At 41.0% G+C, this 22,168-nt stretch overlaps 1 protein-coding gene across 1 annotated transcript in view; it reads left to right on the plus strand.

Annotated features, from left to right (window-relative positions):
* The window catches only part of VWDE (von Willebrand factor D and EGF domains), a gene marked incomplete at its 3' end in the record, with an annotated part of 157,307 nt that overhangs the window by 60,878 nt on the left and 74,261 nt on the right, over positions 1 to 22,168 (plus strand). The window contains exon 15 of the mRNA XM_039360249.1: positions 2,863 to 3,671. Within this exon, the coding sequence (XP_039216183.1) occupies positions 2,863 to 3,671 (809 nt within the window). The remainder of the gene's footprint in view (positions 1 to 2,862; positions 3,672 to 22,168) is intronic.

Genomic DNA, 22,168 nt, shown 5'->3' on the forward strand with positions numbered 1-22,168 from the left:
AGATGGGAAAACATAATATTGTTCACATAAATAATGACACTTTCCTCTTTTTTAGAAAATGCTAGCGTGTTTAGGAATAACATAGAATAAAAGATGTGACCATATTCAAAATTTCACTCTGCTGCTTGAAAGTTTGAAAGCACCCTCATTTAAGGGGAAATACTCTTATTTCTTGTTTTTCTCCTTCCAGAACATGTTCTTTATCTTTGTAAAATTCTGCACATTCCTTATAATGATAGTTGCTTTCCTAAGGGAGGAAAAAAAACCTGCACAAAGACAAACGTTGTCGGATATTCAGAACTCTTGAATATCATATTATATCAATATAATCAATAATGTTTTTTCACTCAGTTTTTTAAAAAAGATCAGAAGTTACTTTTCCAAATGAATTTTACAACCCTGTTGATAAAGTTCAACATTTTCACCTTGTCAACATATATTTGTGTATGAAAATCATTGTAAGGAAATGTATATTTTTGCCTCTTAGTCACTGGAGGATGTGTCAACATTTCCAAGATCATTAATCTGTACTTTCCTATTACTGTACCCAGCTAGAGAAAATACCTGTCAAAGCTGCTAAACTGATAAATTTGCCACTTGTGGGTCAAACAGGAAGTAGTGTGTGAGGATGATAATGCACCTGATCTGTCAAGTGTCAAGATGTCAGAAATCCACAGAAAAAGCACAATTGTAGATTGTTGCTATGTACAGTATACAATTTGACACTATCTGCACTTGACTGCCAAAAATAAAATAAACAAAAGACTTGATCATTCTGCTGATCAGCTGTTTAAAAGGAACTGAGTTCAGTCCCTCAAAAAGTGTTCTATGTTGCTTGAACAAATTTTCTCCTTTTTTCTTCAAGTACCTAATATGTGTTTCGTCTTTTTTTCAGAAGCACAAATTCTAAGCAGCTTTAAATGCTATGTTTTTTGGTTGCAATTTATTGATCTATTAATATATCAATTTCAGCAAATAATAATTTACAATGGTGTACACAACTGCTGTATAAAATGCTAATCATAACCATAACATTCTATTTAATGACAAAGAAATGTTTTAAATTTCCTGGTTGCGGATCAGAGGCAGATTTGTGATAAACGTCTTAGAATCTGGCAAGTTTAGATTCTCTAAGTAATATCAATCTGTTGGGAAGAAAGTGCAGGGCACCCAGGCTTCATTTTCTTAAAGCATAAATTACTATACAGTACTTGGTTGTATTGCAAAATTGTACTCTAGTTCTTTGTACATGAATTACCCAAGAGGAGGCAATATTTCATGTAAAAAAATATTCAGATTAAAACTCAACTCCTTATGCATTCTACTTTATTTGCTTTGCAACCAACAGTACAGTGCCAAAAAAAAAGAGGGTGAGTGGATGGGGTGAAGGGACAGTGCTGAGTTTGTACATGTGGCCTAGTGGTGAAGATGCTCGCCTCCCACTCAGAAGGTGGAACGTTCAATCCTAGGTATGGTAGATGTTTCTCCCCTAGCCCAGGGGTAGGCAACCCAAAGCACTCAATTTCCCATCGAAAACAAAACACTGGGAGCCGCAAAACTCTTTTGATATCTAAAATGAAGATAACACTGCATATATCCTTTTTTACCTTTATTATAGGTGTGTGTGTGTGTGTGTGTGTGTGTGTAAAAAAGGATATATGCGGTGTTATCTTCATTTTAGATGTCAAAAGGGTCTCTCTCTCTATCTTTCTCTCTCTCTCTCTCCCTCCCTCTCTATCTGCCCTTGGTCTGCCAGTCCTCTTCCCCCACTCTCTTTCTTTTTCTCTCTCTCTCTTTCCTTCCTCTCTCTCTTTCTTTCTCCCCCTCTCTTTCTCTCCCCCCCTCTCTCTTTCTCTCTTTCTCTGCCCCCTCTCTCCCTCTCTCCTATCTGCTGCTCACCTGGCAAGCTGGCTTCAGGCTGTTCTCCAACAAGCTCAGGGGCTTTTATGACTCATGGACTTCAACTCCCAGAATTCCTGAGTCAGCATAGCTGGGCTAGCTAGCTCTTTCCTGCTTCCTGCAGAGACGCAGCAAAGGGAGGAGCTCCGCCCAATAAGCTTTTCATCTCCTCAGAGAAACTGTGAGTGCACTCTTTTTTACACACACACACACACACACACACAAACAAACAAACACAAACACACACAGAGAGAGAGAGAGAGAGAGAGAGAGAGAGAGAGACAGTGAGAGAAACAGGGAAGCGCAATTGCCTCTCTCTGTCTCTGTCTCTCTCTGCAAATGGCAGAGGAGGCTGGGAGCCACAGGGGAAGGCTCAAAGAGCCGCATGCGGCTCCAGAGCAGCAGGTTGCCGACCTGTACCCTAGGGCATGAAGGAAAAATATCTGCTGCAAACTCCACAGAGGCATCAGGAAGAGCATCCAGCTAGTTAATGCTCAGTTCCATCCAGTCAACCTGACTCTGCCCCAAATGGAGACTGAAGGGTAATAAAAAGGTTTTTTTCTTTTTTAAAAAAATCCAAATTTATGTTCTGATAAAATTCTGCCTGAAACATCAGCTATGTGAGAAAGAAGGCATGGCCTATGGAACTAAGGTTTTCATCTCTGCCATTTGCACTGCTGAAAAGCCCAATGGTTGCAATGGAAATCTCCATCTGTCTTTGGCATCCTGCACCTCTTGATTGCTAATAAACAGAATTTGCTTAGCAGATTACAGGCTGTGCAAAGCAGTCAGAGGTTGTTGATCATTAAAAATAATAATCTCTTGTTGCTAGTTTTATATGCCTATTGTTTGTACTTCAGCATATTGTGGTACATATTTATTTAAAACAAAAACTAAGAATTTGTATCAGTGTGAGATGTGTCAGGCATTGTAACTGTTTTACCTGCTATTGTATTTTATCAGGATAGCTCCAGGAATGAGCCTGTTTGACAACATTCCCTCCTCCTCGAAATGGCAAAAGACAGAAAATTTCTGTTTATGTCAGACGGAGCCTGAATCATACTTGCAGCCTTTAAATTCTCTGCATACTTTTTGGAATTCTCCCCCACAATTTTTGGATTGCCATGATGAGAAAATTTATTATACTTCCATAATTCCATATCTAGATGTCACATCAGATTATGTCATTCACCTGAAAGCAGATCCTTTATTATATGACGAGCAAAGTGTTGCTAGTATCTCTAATAATTGGGAAGATCTCCAAAGAGAAAAAAGGCAAGGCTCTTTGGAATATTCACCTATTTTCTCTTTCAAAAGTCCAACTGACTTGGAAAGTTTTTCATATTTTTTCCCAGAAGATTATTTTGAAGGGAAGTGGCCTAACGTTCAGACTACGTGGCCAACTCCAAGCGGCCTGACCTCAGCTGAGGTCTTAACACATTGCAAGACATTGCTTGAAAATTCGGCCATTGGCTCAGCTTGCAAAGGGTTTCTTGGCACCCAACTTGATGTGGCCATTGAAATGTGTCTTTCAGATGTGCAGATTAAGGATGATCTCAAATGGGGAGAATTACTTATTCCATTTTTGGAAAATGTCTGTGAAAAAAAGGTCATTTTAGAAAATGTAACTGAATATGAGATACCTGATATCCATCACAAAATTGTCACAGCATTGAGATGTCCAAATCTCTGTAATGGCCATGGACAGTGCACTATAAGGGGCTGTCAATGTTTTGAAGGCTACACCTCCTATGACTGTAGAATTGCCAATGGTAAGTAAAACATTCTATTTCCTCTTAATCATCTTATTTATTTCTTTACCATATTTATATGCCACCCATCTTGAAGTTCGAAGCAACTCTTATTATTTTAGAGCATTGAATAAATGGGATGAATATCTGCAGTAAACTGTTGTTCAAACAGTATCACTGGTTAAGATAAACTAATAAATAGCTTTTTACTTTGATAAGATTATTACAGTACCTGGTTGATTACTTTGTAGAAATTTTGCTTTCATTTTAACTAATTTGTAAAAAAAAAAAGTGAGATAGTTCCCTTAAACAAATTGGCTTTATGGAATTATGATTTAGCCTTGTCATCTACATGCCAATGGAAATAGAAGTCTGACAGAAATATTATGTTAATACAAGAAAGTTAAGAAGTAGTTTATACAATTTTTACAGACTGTCCATTACAGTAGTTTACAATTAACAGAAGAATTAAAACATAACTGAACGTACTTAACTCAGGTAATTTTTACACCATACCAGCTTGCTGGAATAGTAAACTTTTTAAAACTTTATTAAAGGTATAGAGGCTGGGGGCATTTCTAATATGATAGGGCAGTGTTTCTCAACCTTGACAATTTTAAGGCATGTGGACTTCAACTCCCAGAATTCCACAGCAAGCATTGCTGGCTGTGGAATTCTGGGAGTTGAAGTCCACATGCCTTAAAATTGTCAAGGTTGAGAAACACTGTGATAGGGTATCCTAGAGGATGGAGACCTTCAATGAGATGGTGCAATTCAGCAAATGACCAGGCTGAGCCCAAGGGGGGGGGGTCAAATGCATCATCAGTCACAAGTCCCTTCGTGCCTATAAGAGATCTAAGTCCAGCCCACCTTGAATTCATTTGACTCTTATCTACCTCCAATTTGCTCTGGCTGTTAGTAGTTCAGATTCTTGTAGAGAGCTTAAGCTTGCAATAAATCTTTATAACCATTTGAATTGCCTGAATCTTGTGATTTCCCTGGCACCTGACACCCTGTTCCTTAGTATGATGGTTAATCAGAATGACCTTGGGAGACAGAAGGAAGAGTTGCAGCCTAAACAACTACTATGCAAAAGATATTTCAGCCCAGAGAAGGAAAAGGGGCATGGGAAGCACCTGAGAAAGCAACCTCCCTGGTTTTCTGGAAAATCAAATTAAAGGAGGGGAGAAGGGCTTTCAGACTTACAAGATTCTGTTGCTGTAACCATATAATAAAGGTAGTGCTAGTTCATGCTTCTTTCTTGGAGTATCTCAAAGGGCTGACACTCAATCTCCCTCACCTTTCATGGAATAGAGGGGCTCTGAATACTTTCCCTTCTGACCACATGGGGCAGCCATATGTGGTGGGAAACCCAGTCCAAGACACAGAGGCAAATCATAAATGGCCTTTAAGGCAATAACCAGTATCCTGAATTGGACCCAGGAACTAATCAGAAGGCAATGCAATGTCATCAGCATTGATGTAAGACTGCTGAATAGGTGTAGATGACCAGAGAGATAACCTTGGAGAATCAGGTCTTCAGACACTTTTGCCAGGAGAAAATTTGGGGAGGTGCGGCAGCAGGGAGAAGAATTAATGGGCTGAAAAGTATAGATGGCACTTCAGAAAATAACTGAAAAATATTACATGTTAGTCTGTTCGGAGACTTTTAATTGGTCTCCTAACTAAAACATTGAGTCTAATCTTAAAATGATGGAAAAATAATAGCTTAGATAACAATTGAATGAATTTATATTTAAACTGACAAAATGACAAAGTAATTAAATTGATCATTGTATCAATAGGGCTGTATGTAACTTTAATTGTATTAACTGTATTAAAGTATGTTATTGTACAATTATTTATTTGTATCCTTATCTATTTTTAATTAATCTACCATTTTATAGTTCATTCACAACATTAATAGATGTTCTTTTAGAATGTCTATAACTTATAGAAGTCATTTTAAACTTGTTCTGACCATGGAACCTGTTAGGTTTTTTTTATTTAAATTTTTAAAGTTTTTTTTTTTTAATCCCAATGAAGAGACAAAGTAGCAGTAATGGCAAATTGGCAGGAAAATAAAACTTGTGGTACTTGGAATTTATTTATGCAAATGTATATATTAAACTTATTTGAATTTCACAAAAATGGATGTCCCAATTACAGCACTGGAATTTTGTTTCCCTTTTTCTCTTTTCACCTGCTTCAATATGGTATGCGGTTGGAACCAGTTTGTAGTCAATGTTCCATGTCTGAAAAAATGTTCACATACATAAATATTTATTAAATCTAATCAAAAAGCAAAATAAACACAATGTGCATATGCTGAGAGATGTAAATATATCCAGGATGGGCATGACAATTTTATATTGTGAAGTTGAAAAATTATGCGAGAAAGTCACAATATGAGATATCACTTAGAACAATCCCTTTCTTAGACATGTTGATGGACAGTTGCATATAACATGATATACAGCATAACACAGACAATAGTAATGGATTAACATAGTCAAATTAAATTTGGATTTTTTTTTCTCCATTCTGACTGCCTGGCAGAGGCACGTATCTTCTCTTTGTTTATCTGCCTTTGCAAATCTGATTCTCTGAATATGAACACTGGTGGATATCCCACTCTGAAGGGATTTGAGGCATACATGTATAGCAGCCAAGCAATGCAATCTGACATTTCTTCATTAATTCCCACACAGATCAATGGGACTTAGTTCTAAGTAGGTGTGCAGAGGATGCTGCCGTGATTATTAAGCACATCTCCGGAGGACATGTACATGCCTACATTCAAATAATGTAGAAACTGAAGAGGGAGGAAGAAACACACTTTGATAGTTGTTGCACATTTACAAATGTTTGTCAGAGCTTGAGGGCAAGCAAAGAGTCAACTTTCGTGCATTTGCATGTGTCAAAGAAATGGCATGGACTGCTTGTGAAAGCTTGCTTGCTGCTTACAAGTAAGAGAGGAAGAGTAGTTATCAAGCAGATGGCTGAATGTGTTTGAAGTTTTTTTTTTTTCTTAGTTCCTCAGAATCCATTCAAATCTCTTAATGCATAGGACTCAATTTGAAAAGCCCTTCATAATGCATGCTGATTTTCACCCTCCTAAATATTTTGTAGAGCTGTCTCTGATTCCCCCATTCTCTGTGGTTTATGGGAAAAATATTTTAATAATGCACTTATGTTAATTAAAAGATTTATCCTAGGAATTGTACATCACTGACTGCAAAACTTTTATTTGACTTATCTAACAGTTACGCTTATAATCCTTGGCACATAAACCTTTGTACTCTATAAATCTCCACCTGCTGATTTCTGAATTTAGTTCTAGTCAAGCACATATGTTATTGTAGCCTCAAAATTGCAGACAAACCTAAGCAAATATGCCAAGTTGGAAAGCTGAAAAGAGTTCTTAAAAATTGGCGGTCAGACAAAAGACACCCAACTCAAACTCCACTGATTAAAAATCCAACATTCAAGAATTACGTTAAATTATTTTCTACATGCAGACAGCAATTCTAATTTCAGAAAAGAGCCAGGCACTGCTCAGTTTCGCCGTGGAAAATATGAGCCAATCAGAGAAAGTTGAAAAGAGTTAATAACAATCAGAACTACAATGGCTTTGCCTTTCATTATGAAGACTGTTCCCTGCTTTTCTTAAGCTTTATTGACAATGTAACAAGTTCATGTGGTGTTACATGCTTTTGTCTGTATGCGTGCAAACCTTCCCCATTTCAGTTGCCTATTGATGCCTGACAAGCCTTGAAGGAGGTTTGTTTGAGAAATGTACATCAAGGGTGGGGGGGATATTATTAATTTTTAATAATAACTGTGTTTAATAACTCACTTTCGAAAGTTCTAAAAATGTAACAATCAACTCTCACAAATGAGTATGAGCTGGCACTAGTAGACCAGTGCCTTTATCTTTGAGGGTGGAAGCTCATTTTCTGAACTTGTGGGTTGGTTTCTGAACGTTTCTTTACCAGGCTAGGTAGCATCTTCAGCAGAATTTGGGGAATTTTCCCTAAATGTTACCTAGCCTGGTAACAAAATGTTCATAAACCAGTCCACAAGCTGAGAGAATGAATCTCCACCTTCATCCTACACCTGAGCTAAAGATGTTCACCACTATCGCAAACCTTTATCTTCTCCAGCATGATAGATGTAGCATCCACCAGTGGGTAATCTCAGCCTTCTTGCTCAGTTGAGACTAAGAAAAAAACTTCAGCCACGCCTCCTTGGGCGGTCGTTTCCCCAGTTTTTTCTTAGTCTCAGCTCAGTAGGATGCAACTTTGGTGGCTCCTCTGTTAGACTAGCTTAAACTAATTGTTTCTTAAAAAATAGAGTTACTGAATTTAGACTTTGGTTTGTTTTCATATTTTTTTTTCGTATTTCAGCAGTTTTGATTCACTTGTTTTCAAGTGCTTGGTGGCAGTTAGAGTCTTAATTTAGAAGAGGCTCTTAGGCCTCTGTGAGCCGATAGCAGCCAGCTCCAACGAGTTGGGGAACAGTGCTTAGCAGCTGTTCTGTGCTCAAACGGAGGCTGGTTTTTTTTCCGGCAATTTGGAGCGCGGCTTGATGGTCCGGTCCCTTCGGAGCGCGGCTTGGCTGGGAGGCCTTGTTTTCTCACCATCGTGGCCACGAGGCTCCAGCAAGTCCAGGATTCGATCCGGATCGCAGCGGAGGCTACGCAACTAATCGCAAGTGTTCTGTCTTATAAATTAAGAGGGGAAAGAGAAATTCTGCCAAGGTCCCTCATTGTTATCAATCCGGACTGAGTAACGGTTGGAAAAGTTTTCTCCCTGGGGCATCGCCATTTTGGGAGATGAGGCTTGCGGCTGCCATTTTGTTTTAGTCATTGGGCGTGGTCGCCATTTTAAGGCCTTATTTATCCATAGAGGCCTTATCAGGCCTAATTCTCTATACTGTAGCCTACTGTGTTAGGCTCTCAGGGGGGAATTATACAGCAATCCATTGCATACCTTCTAACGGAAAGGAGAAGCGGCCTCATTCTAACAGACTATACATACACAATTCTACTCTGTTCATAATTTCTGAGGGACAATTTGCACTGCCTGTTCCTAGTAGTTCGCGGCGCTGTGTCACAGGGCCTAGTCAGGCAGTTCTAGTGGGCTTTCTGGCTGTTTGCCATTGCGGTTGTTCAGAGCGCAGGAACCTCCCTCTTTGACAACCAGATCTGCGTATTTTTCCCCCCATTCCTGGACATCTCCTATTCGGAATATCCAGCGAGCGATGGCAGACAGTGAAACTCCTCAGACATTGCAGGGTTCTGGAGTTCCCCCCACACAGACAAAACGCAGATCTTCTGAATTGGATGTGGGGGGAAAGAAAAAGGCCAAGACAAAGCATTTAACTGCCAAGGAACCTTCCAAGGCTGCTGAGCAAGAGGCCTCGAGGAGACATCAGGCATTGGAAAAGGAATTTTCCAGAGTTCAAAGGCTCAGATCCAGTGAGGCTGAAGTGGTTCCCCCTGTTTCACTGGACCGGTCTCCATTTGAGCCACAAATGTGTGCCTTCTTATGACGCCCCCAGGGCTTGGTCTCCTCAAGAGGAAACTGAACAGGTTGGTCCCTCTTCCTCTCCTTCTTCCCCCCTCCTCCTCCTCCTCTTCTCACTGTTCCTTCTGCTTCCTTCACACAACACGTTCCAGCAGCCACATATACTCCTATAGCAGTTGGAGTCCACTCTACAGAACAAGGCATGTGGGCAGAGCAGTTTCAGGCATTCATGCACCATTCGTTTAACAGTTTATGGCTTCTTCCATGGGTCAGGGGTTTCCCCAGGTACCACCGCCTCCGCCCATATCTTCATCTCAAGCAAGGCGTGTTCAGTTAGCTGGCTCAGGTGTCTCTGAAGCATCATCTCAATTAGGAGAAGGGGAATCTGTGGACCTGGAGTTGGTAGACATCCCCATGTCAGAGGATGAGGAGGCGACTCCGGATCCGACCCCAACAACAGGTCTCTTCGATCCATCCCTGTTCAGGTCATTACTCCTGAAGGCCTGTACCATGGCCAAATTGGTAACAGAGGAGGAGCCTAAACCATCTACCTCCTCTACACAGGAATCCAATCCAATCCTTTGTTTGCTGAAAAGGTAGTGGAGGCGAAACAGATTCCTTGCCCTGCTGTTTTCTGCACCACTGTGGAGAAACAGTGGACCTCACTGGCCACTTCACCTTCTTCCAATAGCATGGAAAAGAAACTGTTTAATGTCTCTTCCTCATTTGACTCCCTTCTAGAGGTGCCTACTGTGGACACTCCTCTCACTTCCCAGGGGATATGGCGGAAGCTGTAAAGGCAGAGGACAAAAGGTTTGAGTTTTCCCTTAGCAGAGCTCACCAGGCCTCGGCATGGGTGACTAAGACGGCAACGTCTTCGTCCTTTTCGCGAGGGTGTCCATTATGTGGCTCCGTGAGTTACAGGCTCAGATTCCTCCTGACCAGGTACATACGCACCAGACTTTGGAGAAGCTAGTAGCTGCATCAGAATACATGGCAGACTCTTCCCTCCAATTGGGCAAGTTTTCCGCTAGGTCCATTGCGGCCACTGTTTCATCACGCAGACTGCTGTGACTCAAACAGTGGAGGGCGGATTTAAAATCAAAGTGGCGCCTATCAACGGCAGCTTACAGTGGGAAACAGCTATTTGGTCCGGTTCTGGAACCGTACCTGATAGAAGGGAGGGACAAGCGAAAGGTCCTGGCGCACCCTTCTAAGAAGGCGGACAGAAGGCCTCAGCAGAAATTTCGCAGGCAAGCCTTTCATGCCGGGGGTTCTTGGGAATGGAGGCAGCCCTTTCGAACCGGGCAGTCCTGGGAATGGCCCAGAGGTTCTCGATCCTTCTCCCCCAGACAGGATCGACAGCAGGACCGCCAAAGTTCTGGAACTAAGGGCCAATTCCAGTCCAAACATCCCTTTCGAGGGGCAGGGGGTCGTCCTTTCAGGAAATCCAAGTGACGCCAAGGCAGATCCTCCTATAGGTGGTCACTTAGCGCTGTTCAGCGACACTTGGGAGGTCACCACCAACGACTCCTGGGTAAGGGAGACCATAAGATACGGTCTCACCCTAGAGTTCCTATCCATTCCCTCAGACCATTTCATTCAGTGTCCCACATCAAGAAACACACACAAGGCCAAGTTAGTGTCCAAGGCCATATCCCATCTGCTAGAAATAGAGGCCATAAAACCAGTACCTCGAGATCAGACAGGAAAAGGGTTCTACTCCATCCTGTTCATAGTTCCCAAGGCCTCGGGAGGTTGGAGGGCAATTCTGGATTTAAAGGGACTAAATTACTTCCTAGCCTACAGGAGATTCAAGATGCAGTCCCTCAAATCCATTCTTGCCAGTATCAGAAAAGGGGATTTCCTCTCCTCCATAGATTTGACCGAAGCGTACCTTCACATTCCCATCCTCCCTCAACACTGAAAATTTCTACAGTTTTGTTATGCTCACTGGCATTACCAGTACAGGGATCTACCCTTCGGCCTCTCTTCAGCCCCTCAGGTATTCACAAAGATATTGGCAGTCTTAGCAGCCCACCTCAGATTAATGCCAGTGTGCGTACAATGTTACCTGGATGATATAATTATCCAATCCAGTTCTTTCCGTTCCACACAATCGGACCTACAGATTACAATAGAGACACTACAGAAACACGGATTTTTGGTAAACTTCAAAAAGAGTCACACAATCCCTTCCACTCAAATTCTCCATCTAGGAACTATAATAGATTCCATCCTTTCCAAGGTTTATCTCTCCCAGGAGCGCAAGGACAGTATCAGGTCGCCTGTTCACGGAATCCGGAGAGAGAAGGTAGTTCCACTGGTCCAGCTGTCTCAGCTGTTGGGCAAGATAGTTTCCTGTCTGGGTATCATTCCGTGGGCCAGACTGCACTCCAGAACTCTCCAGTAGTTCCTCCTTCCCTTCCAGAGGCGGAACGTGAGTGCCTCAACAAGGAAGGTGAAAGTTCCGCACCACATTCTGTCATCCTTCCTATGGTGGATGTCGTCAGCGCTGAACAGGGGGTCCCTGTTCAAGGAACCTCCCAGGCTCACGTTGACTACGGACGCCAGCCTATTTGGCTGGGGCGCACACCTACAGACTCACATGGCACAGGGACAATGGTCCCAGTCAGATCTCTCACACAACATAAATTGGCTAGAACTCAAAGCAATACATTTAGCACTCTGTCAATTTTCCGACCTTGTGGCAGGGAGGCACGTCCTGATAATGACGGACAACGTGGCAGCCAAGGCCCATGTCAACTGACAGGGAGGGACTCGGTCATGGTCCCTCATGCAAGAAGCACTGGATCTGGGTCTGGGCAGAGTCCAATCTGAGATCTATCAGTGCGTAACACATATCAGTGGAGGCGAATTGCCAGGCCAATTCACTGAGCAGGGCGACGGTTGACCACTCGGAGTGGCGTCTAGATCCGGCTCTGTTCAGGGAAATTTCGGAAAGGTTCCTCAGCGGCAAACTCCCAACTCCCCAGGTACTTCACAAGGTTCCAGTCACCGGGGGCGGAGAGAACGGATGCCCTCCGCAGCAAGTGGCCCAGGGGACTGCTTTACACATTTCCCCCTCTGCCACTAATACCAGCAACCATCCGCAAGCTACTTCTAGAACAGGCAGAGGTAATCTTAGTTGTCCCACACTGGCCAAGGCGGCCATGGTTTGCCAACCTCGTGGATCTGTCGGTCTCTCCTCCGTGGAGGATTCCGCCGGGTTGCATATCTCTCAGTCAAGGGAATCTCCAACACCCAGAACCCCAGTGGCTTCAACTAGCCACTTGGCACTTGAGCGGGAGAGTTTAGTCAGACAGTCCTATTCGTCTGGGGTGATCTCCATGATCCAGGCCTCAAGGTGACCCTCCACTAATAGAATTTATGATGCCATGTGGAAGAATTTCTGCACGTGGTGTAATTCACATAACCTTAGACTAGTGGTTCTCAACCTGTGGGTCGGGACCCCATTTGGGGTTGAATGACCATTTCACGGGGGTTGCCAAACAACGCAGTCCGCCATTTTTTTCCCCTTTTCCTTAGCTGTGCTACTCCCTTTTATTCTATTGGTTTTTGAAAGCCAATACAATAGACTCTCTTGAATAGAGTCTAATTCTATTAGCTTTTAAAAGCCAATAGGAATTGTCCAGACTGTCTCTGCCCTGCTGAGCCCGCCAAAAGTCCCATTCTGCAAACGGTGCTGCACCAGTTGAGTAGTCCTCGACTTACGGCCGGTTGAGTAGTCCTCGACTTACGACTGGTTGGGGGTCACGGCATTAAAAAGGTTGAGAACCACTGCCTTAGACCTTTATCGGTTACCATCCCTGATATTTTAGACTACCTTTTGGAGGGACTGAATAAGGGTTTATCAAATAGTACCATCCGCAGGCAAGTTGCGGCCCTGTCACGTGTGACAATCCACACTCATTATCACAGCACCCGCCTTTCTAAAAAAGGCAATTAACACCAGGCCCCCTTCGATGCACCGATATCCCTCATGAGATCTACCAAGAGTGTTGCAAGCCCTCTTGGCGTCACCGTTCGAGCCCCTAAGGTCTTGCCCTCTTTACTTCCTCTCTCTGAAGGTTGCCTTTCTGGTAGCCATCACGTCAGTGAAACGTATTTTGGAACTGGCCGCCCTCTCGGTCAGAAGTGATCTGTGTATGTTTCTGGAGCACAGAGTGGTCCTTAGATTGGACCCTTCTTTCATTCCAAAAGTCAATACATGGTTCCATAGGTCCCAGGATTTGATTCTTCCTGACTTTTGTCCCAACCTGTCACATCATCTGGAGAGACAGTGGCATAAACTAGATGTGCACAGGGCTTTGCAGTATTACGTTAAGCGGACTGCTGCTTTTCGCAAGTCGGGGGCCCTGTTCGTGTCCTTTCAGCCCTCTTCCATGGGTAAGAAGGTATCATCTTCAACCATTGGGAGATGGATCAGGCATGCGTTGCTCACGCGTATAGATCCCAGTCTTTACCAGTGCCAACAAACATCACCGCTCATTCAACACGTAGTGCAGCCACATCAGCGGCCTGGTCTACCCAAGCTTCTGTTGAAGAGATCTGTAGGACAGTGACTTGGTCTTCTCCTTCTTCATTTATAAGGCATTATAAACTTGATAAGTTTGCTGCAGCGGATGCCTCATTCAGCAGAAGGGTCTTGCAGCAGGTTGTTTCCTCACAGGGGACACATGCCTAGACTGTCCCTCCCGGGAGGGACATGGGTGGCTTTGGTATGTCCCACCGGTGGATGCTACATCTATCATGCTGGAGAAGGGACGTTATCTTAACCTGAACGCCTTTTCTCAGCATGATGATGTAGCATCCACACCCACCCTTAACAGTCAGTCTAGGCAGGAGGAGCCATTGCATCAGACTACGTCATGGTTGCTTCGCCTCGTCAAAACTGGGGAAAGGACCACCCAAGGAGGCATGGCTGAAGTTCTTTTCTTAGTCTCAACTGAGCAGGAAGGCTGAGATTACCTACCGGTGGATGCTACATCAACATGCTGAGAAAAGGCGTTCAGGTAAGACAACGCCCCTTTCCATTAGTATTATTATATATAAGTCATAGTGACTAACAACATTCCACAATTTATAGAACATCTATATTTATTCATATCTATCCACACATAATGTATGGTTTACTTGAGCCCAATGTTTTAAAGACATAACATATCGTACTATTAATGTACAGATATGTATTACAATAGTAGTGCAAATGTATCAGTTGTAATAACTGTGAATTAGTTACTACAATCAATAACAAAAGGGGTTTCCACTTTGTAGCTACTTTTTAAAAATCTTTTGACATTCTTTTACAAAATGACCACTAACGCTTCAGTCCCAAAGCATATTTACTTGGAGAAAATCCAACTGATACCAATACAACTTATTTCCAGAAAGTTGCATTTGTGATTGCAATCTTAAATTATTTTTCTGAGAACATCATGCCTCAGGGGTTTTCAAGATACGAGATAGAGTTTGACAGTTGGTTGAGAATCAGGCTAAGAAAAACTAGCACAAAAAGTCATAATGCTCATATAGACATATATAAAGACACACACACATGCACAGACATCACCTTCTCTCCTTTGAAATAATTGGAAATATCACTACAAAACCAAATCAAAATGATATACAGTAGTCATTACAAAAAGTCAAAATAACATGGGAAACCTTTAGCATTTTTTTTCCATTTTGTGTAATACATGTGAAATTACCTATTATTTTTTCATAAAGAAACTGTTATAAAGATCACTCACTGACATCATACTTCCTTCTCTCTGCTGCAGAAAAAGAAAAAAAAAGACAAAAAATGGTCTATTGTAGGGAAATACGCAGTTCCCAATATTTCTTTCTCAGCTTCTTTAAATAAAATACAGGTAGTCCTTGACTTACAACAGTTCATTTAGTGACTGTTCGAAGTTACAACGGCACTGAAAAAAATGACATGACCACTTTTCACAATTATGACCGTTGCAGTATTCCCGTGGACATGTGATTTACATCCGGACACTTGACAACTGACTGATATTTATGATGGTTGCTATATCCTGGAGTTATGTGATCCCTTTTGCAACCTTCTGGCAAGCCATGGCAATGGGGAAGCCTGATTCACTCAACAACTGTGTTACTAACCTAACAACTGCAGTGATTGACTTAACACAGTGGTTCCCAACCTCTTCTATACCCCGCACCCCTAGAACCCTTCTGATATAGTCTCATACCCCTTACAAAATTTCAAAATAATGGCAACGAATTATGCATATATACTATAATTTTGAAAACCCAAGTTTTTGCACCCCTTGGAATATCGTCTCGCACCCCCAGGGGGTGTGATCACTTCTGGTTGGGAACCCCTGACTTAACAAATGTGGCAAGAAAAGTCATAAAATGGGGCAAAACTCACTTAACAAATTTCTCACTTAGCAACATAAATGTTGAGCTCCATTGTGGTCGTAAGTTGAGGACTTCCTATAGTCTGTGGGAAGAAAGAGGAAAATATGTTTGCCCAGCACAAAAACTAAACTTGGCATCATAAACTAGGATATACATATGAATGGTGAGCACCACTAGTCCTTCCTGACATTTGAAAGATTTTATTAAGATTTATATTATTTGACACATTATTTATCTATGTTTTTAATTGCTAAAGTCATGTTTAGTGTGACAGTACCTTGTACTGTATATATGTTTGAACATGAGGAATGCAGAGATCAATATGTTGGGTTGCAAATAATTTCTAGATTAGAGATCCTAACTTGTACAGAGTAACATGAACATACATAGGCCTTGTGACATACTGGCCAAATATACCCAGACTGACTGGTGCTATCCTTACCATTAACATGAAAGGAAGCATATTATACAGCTCTGCATCTAAATCCAGATAATCTAGTCTACATCTTCTCTGTTTTATTAAAAAGTGTTACAAAATGTTGACCAAAACCATGATGGACAATGGAGGTCAATATTTATGGCTCATCTATTAATGAGCATAAAACATGGAAATTGTCACTTGGAATATAGAGCAATATGTGGCATGATTAAAAATAGATTAAGCTAAATTGCTTGTGAACAAAGAGAAAGGGAAGATTTAATACATCCAGTTGAAAGTGGTCAGATCTTGTACAGTGGATTTGAAGAATATATGCTTATATATGAATATATACTGTATTTAAACCATCTAGTTTAAATTATTATTGAATGCTAGAATGTTTATCAAAAGTAGATTGTAGTAAGTGTGTATGAATGTAGTTTTTGCATAAGGTGGAGATAATTACATGCTTGCTTCATGTTGTGAATGAAAGAACCGGGGACAGATTTGGGGGAAAATGTGCAGTATTTTGAATGAATGTGATTGGGGTGAAAAATTTTCTGGGATGAAATGAATGGGTGGATAGGAATTAAATGAGAGAGTACAGAAAAACTGATTGACCCATAAAATCAGGAATAAATTAGAATGGCAATCTGTTTCAAATGTATGAAGCATAAGTCTATTCAAGTATAAACACGACAAAGAAATGAATCTAAGAGCACAATTGATTCGATTGGTTATGATGAAAATTTGAGAGAATTACTGAAGGAAATAATATTGATAAAAGTTCTGAATGTTGGACAGACAATGGTTTGGAAAGGTCAAGAGTGAACCCTGGGGGGAAATGGACATGGAAATAAAAGATAGAAGTAAAGTGTATTAGAGTGAAATTAGCACAACTGAAATATGAACACTTTAAGAAAAACTATTCCAAAGAAATTTGATTTCCAAATAGAAAGAACAAAAAGTAGACTTTGAGAAAGGAGCTGTTACTTGGGTTGGTCTGAAGACTGAGCCATTTTCCATCATCCCATTGCCATGGTCAGATCATTTCCTGATCTGGGTACTATACAGAACCACCCTAGACCTCCATAAAATGGTGGAAGACACTGAAATGGTCTGCCCTGGATACCTCATGGATCCATTTGCAACTTAGAACTGGTTATAGACAATAGATTTAGTGATGTGTTGTGCACGGAAGCTGTACATATAAATGCAATCTGTAGGTCTCCTATATAATGTATATTTGTGTCTGTTGCATAGTTCACTCTGATATCAAAGAAGTGGACTTGTTCTATAAATACAAATAGTCCTGACTTTACGACAGTAATTAGGACTGGAATTTCCATATATAAACAGTACAGTCATAAAGCACAATATCAGTGATCATAAGGTGACCAACTATTTTACAATGAAAAGGAGACACAAATACATTGAAGAAAAAAATATCGTAAATAAAAAAATAATTATTCATTGCAACAATAATACAGACAACTTGCATGTGCAAAGTTTGCCAGCCGAGTGTTTTGGCACGCTCAGCAGCAATTCCTATTGGCTTTCGAAAACCAATAGCAGGAGTAGCATAGCTCATGCAAAAGTTGAAAAAAACCATCAAAAAAGGTGCCGGAACGCACCTCTGAGCGTTCTATGAGGAAAAAAAAAAAGCCCTGCATATTAGTCTTCAAATATCGAAAAGGAGGACATGTAGGAGGACACTTTTTGAGGGAGGACAGAACTTACAAAAGGAGGACTGTCCTCCCTAAAGGAGGACTGTCCTCCCTAAAGGAGGACGGTTGGTCACCTTAGTGATCATATCACTTTCCTGGCACTCACCATTGCTGTTGTTAAACAAATCCCACCTTGTTAAATGAGGACCATCCCTGATCCAAGCTATTACCTCTGTGAGGTAAGGGACTGCCTCCTTTATAACTACTCCCACTCATCTATCTCCCCTCCCCTTTTGATCATCCTGCACTTGGCTGCCTCTACCTATCCTGCCATCATGGGGCTTTGCTGGCTCTGCCATGCTGCCATCTGATCTTCATTGTCTCCTCCTTTCCACTGCTGATGAGACGCCCTTCACAAAGCCACTGTTGGCCATGTCAGGTCTTCTTCCCAAGGCCAGGCATGGCCTTGTCCTAAACGTGTGGCTTTCTTACAAGGATTTGGAACAGCATCCCTCCTGAAACTCACTTGGCCCTGACCTTGTTTGCTTTTCAAAAAGCATTAAACACTTGGCTCTTTGCCTAGGCCAGTGATGGTGAACCTTTTAGAGACCATGTGCCCAAAAACCGCTCCCGCCCCCATTCCACCCCTGCCCTGCCCCCGCTCCGTCCCCACCCTGCCTGCCCACAGGGCCACTCAGTGCCTCCAGGGCCCGCCGCAGATTGCCCAGTAGCGCCATGGCAGCCACACCCTCTGCCCGTGGCCCACAACATCAACTGTGTGCGATGGGGCATGAGGCAGAGTTTTGTCTATGCTGCCTGGCTGCCATGTCCTTGGCTGCACTGCTCCGCGTGGGCCACACTCAGGGGTGTCTCTTCTCCAGGAGGGGATCACGGGGGGAGGCAAGGCTGAGGCAATGGCATGTGTGCCCACAGAGAGGGCTCAGAGTGTCGCCTCTGGCACCCGTGCCATAGGTTTACCACCACTGCCCTAGGCACTGAGTCAGAGAGTAGTACGATCCCATTGGCTGAAATTTTCCCTGCATTTAAAGTCCTTATATTTCAGGTTTTGTTTTTATTACTTGTTCACTATATTGTTTTTGTATAGCTTTAATTGCTGTTTACTGAAGATATATGCTGTGCCAAGTGAAAGCTATATAAATCACACAAACAAATAAATCTGAACTGAAAAGTAAGTGAAAGTTTGACCTCGCAGATATACGCACTAATGGTATATCATAAATGAATAATAGGCTAAGATGGAATGAATAATAGGTTAAGATGGAACCTAGACCTCTTTTCTGACATGCAGATTTTAAAATATAAACAGCAGAGAATAATGACATACAAATTGCAATTTTTGACTTTTGTTTCTGTAGAGCAGGTGAAATAAATATGAAAATTTCACAGGACAACAAAAATAAAAAAGAATAGTGCCGCTGCTTTACTGTTTCAGTTTCCATTCTATCCAAACCACAAATAGGATTGGTTCCCAGTCATTCTTTTAGCACAATATATCTAAAAGTCCATATAAATCAAATTTAGGAAATATATAAACTTTAATAAAAGGAACTTCAGAGATTGCATAACTTGGAAGTTATACTCTGCCTGCCAAAAAAAAAAAAAAAATCATATAATGGAGATTAGCCTCTAGTGCAGTGGTTCTCAACCTGTGGGTCGGGACCCCATTTGGGGTCGAACGACCATTTCATGGGGGTCGCCAAACAAGGCTGTCCACCATTTTTTCCCCCTTTTCTTTGGCCACGCCCCTGGCACCCGGTGATGTATAAGTGGTTGGGGGTCACCACAACATAGGGAACTGTATTATGGGGTCGCGGCATTAGAAAGGTTGAGAACCACTGCTCTAGTGTGATTATTTTTTTTTTCTTTTTTGCAAAATAGTAAAAACAACTCTGTAAATGAAGCAATTGGAAAATAGGTATTAAAAATATACTTGAGAAATGTGTACCCTCTGCATTTATTTATTTATTTACTCATAGAATTAATACGCTGCATGATCAATTGATTCAGAGAGGCTTACAACAAACTAACTTTTTATATATCTATGTACAATACTAACATAAATGACACTAAACAAAACAGAGTAAAGTAATAAAAATGGTGCAATAAATTAAGTCAACAAAATCATGAAAAAACTATCTGCAATAATTTGGCTTTTAATACTTTCCTAAGGGCCAATAGGGAAGGTTTTACAGGCAAAGTGTTATTGAAGGGTATGTTATCAGGTAAGAGAGTTTGAGACCTAACATCTTTAAATCATTGAAAGAGAGAAAAAAGCTAAATGTTAACTAATAATCATTCTCTTGAAACACAAATATGCTGCCTGTTCAATTTCAAACAAGAAATACATTGCAGTGGTTATTCATCCACAAATAATGAGATAATTTATGGGAAAATATTTATAAGAAACCATTTGTCCTGTATCAGAATGAATATATAATTCCTTTATTTAAACAGTCATGTATTTATGCAGCTCTCAAAATTGGGAACTAAGCAGCAGTTAGTTAAAACAGTCATTTTTATTGGTTTTTAGAATGGCAGTTCTTGATTAGCATAATTTTTAAAAGCATCCTACCACTTTTTTATTTAAGCATAGTGTAATGGTATGTGGGAATGACCTTAAGGGATGAGGGGAAGATATGCTGCCTAGGGAATGTGCAGACAAGAAAGGGAGGATCCCCCGTGGCATAACAGCCAGAGAAATAAACTTAGGAAGGACCCACCCTAACTGATCAGGCTGTTAAAAGTGATGGTGGGAGAATTATATTTTCAGACTTGCAAGATTCCATTAACGTAGCCTTACAGTAAAGTAGAATTACTTTAGCTCATCTGGTTGTCTTTCCAGTCTGGGGCACCTGGGAGGATTGACACATGATCTGTTAAGTATGAAGTCTCTGTTTCCAACTTAATTGGAGCTTTGCTCACTCTCTAACTGTTTCAAGTCCATATTGCAGAGATGGAGCAATATATAACTCTGTCCACTAAACCAGTTATATTGTCCACATTTATGTGAAGCTTGAATAAGAAATCTGTTTCCATGGGAAAACACAAATCTTTTATCTTAACGAAACTTTTAGGTTAAGTTATTAGTGCTAAAGTAATAATAGCTCTTTTGGCTACTGCAGCGATATTGGCAAAAATATCCTATACAATAAGGAAGTAATATTGGGCTGCAAATAAATTACCAGTGACCTTTATTTTAAGAACATATGAACAGCACTGCTTAAGTGAGCCTTGCCATCCACCCTTCTTTGTAAAAGAGGGAAAGAGAATCTTAAGGGTTCCACCATGTCCCTTGTTGAAAAAGCCCTACATATAATATGTACAATGATGGAGGTAGTGCCAACTGGACTATTCACAATTGTCTAAATGGGAAGTGTTGATGGGCTATTCATTCATTCTGTATAACTGCCCATAACACATTTGTGACTCTGGGCAGTTTATAATTAAAATATAAACAATGCTCAAAAGCCCACAATTATACTAACAATGTAAAATGTTAAAATAATTAAAAACCATACAAGACAATCACCAGGAGAGTACCATCATTCAACAACAATACAACTATTTTATTGGCAACACATCACCAAGGCACATGTTCAAGCCCTTCAAAAAGGCCATCAGGGTTGGATCAACCTGACCTCAGGGGGGAATTAAATAGACTCAAAAGCTCAATTTTTTTTGTATGTATGTGTGCATGCACCTGCATGTGAATGTATCATGCTTGCCTGGATTAATCATTTGATTTCCTTAGTTTGCTCTGTAAGGCAGAGTTTATTCACAATTCAATATCCCCCTTAAGACCTACCATGTTTTCTGATCTGTCTATACAATGAAGGGTAACTGAGAGTAGGGAAAAAACATAAAATACCAGTCTTTAGTATCATCTTTCCCACAATATTTCTGAAATCCATAACCCTTCCTCAAATATTTTTTAGAAATAGAGTGGATGACTCTAAACCATAGTTTGTTTGCCAGTTATGCAGAAAAATGGACAGAAACAAATCATATTATTAAAGGTGATTAAAAATTGTGAGGAATAACCTCACATGTTTACACTTTGGTCAGTGGTGTTTTGTGGCTGACCATGCACAGCATGGTAGGAAAGTTATGAGAATTTTTTTTTTCATTTTTCAAATTTCAAAAAAGATTATTATGCAAAGTTATCTGCTCTTCTAATAGTTTATTCTAGGCTGTAATTGCAAGAATTCTGTGAAGCAATTGCGTTTTAGATAGAGCATATGGAACTCATAATCCTTAGGTTCTCATAGGCTTCACTGTCTGGGCCTGAATCATCCAATGTGAATGAGGTGAAAGAGGAATAGGAGGAAACTGATGTTTCACAAAGGAAAACCATTCTACTGATACAAGGAAAAAGACGAAACTAGAGTAGCTAGCTAATTTTTGAAATTTGGAAGTAGAATGGCCTTGGACACAGTGGTCTTGCTACTATGTAGTCCATCTCCTATAACC

Source organism: Crotalus tigris, unplaced genomic scaffold (assembly GCF_016545835.1).
Source record: "Crotalus tigris isolate CLP2741 ecotype Arizona unplaced genomic scaffold, ASM1654583v1 scf7180000019170.200965, whole genome shotgun sequence".
NCBI classification, from domain to species: domain Eukaryota; kingdom Metazoa; phylum Chordata; class Lepidosauria; order Squamata; family Viperidae; genus Crotalus; species Crotalus tigris.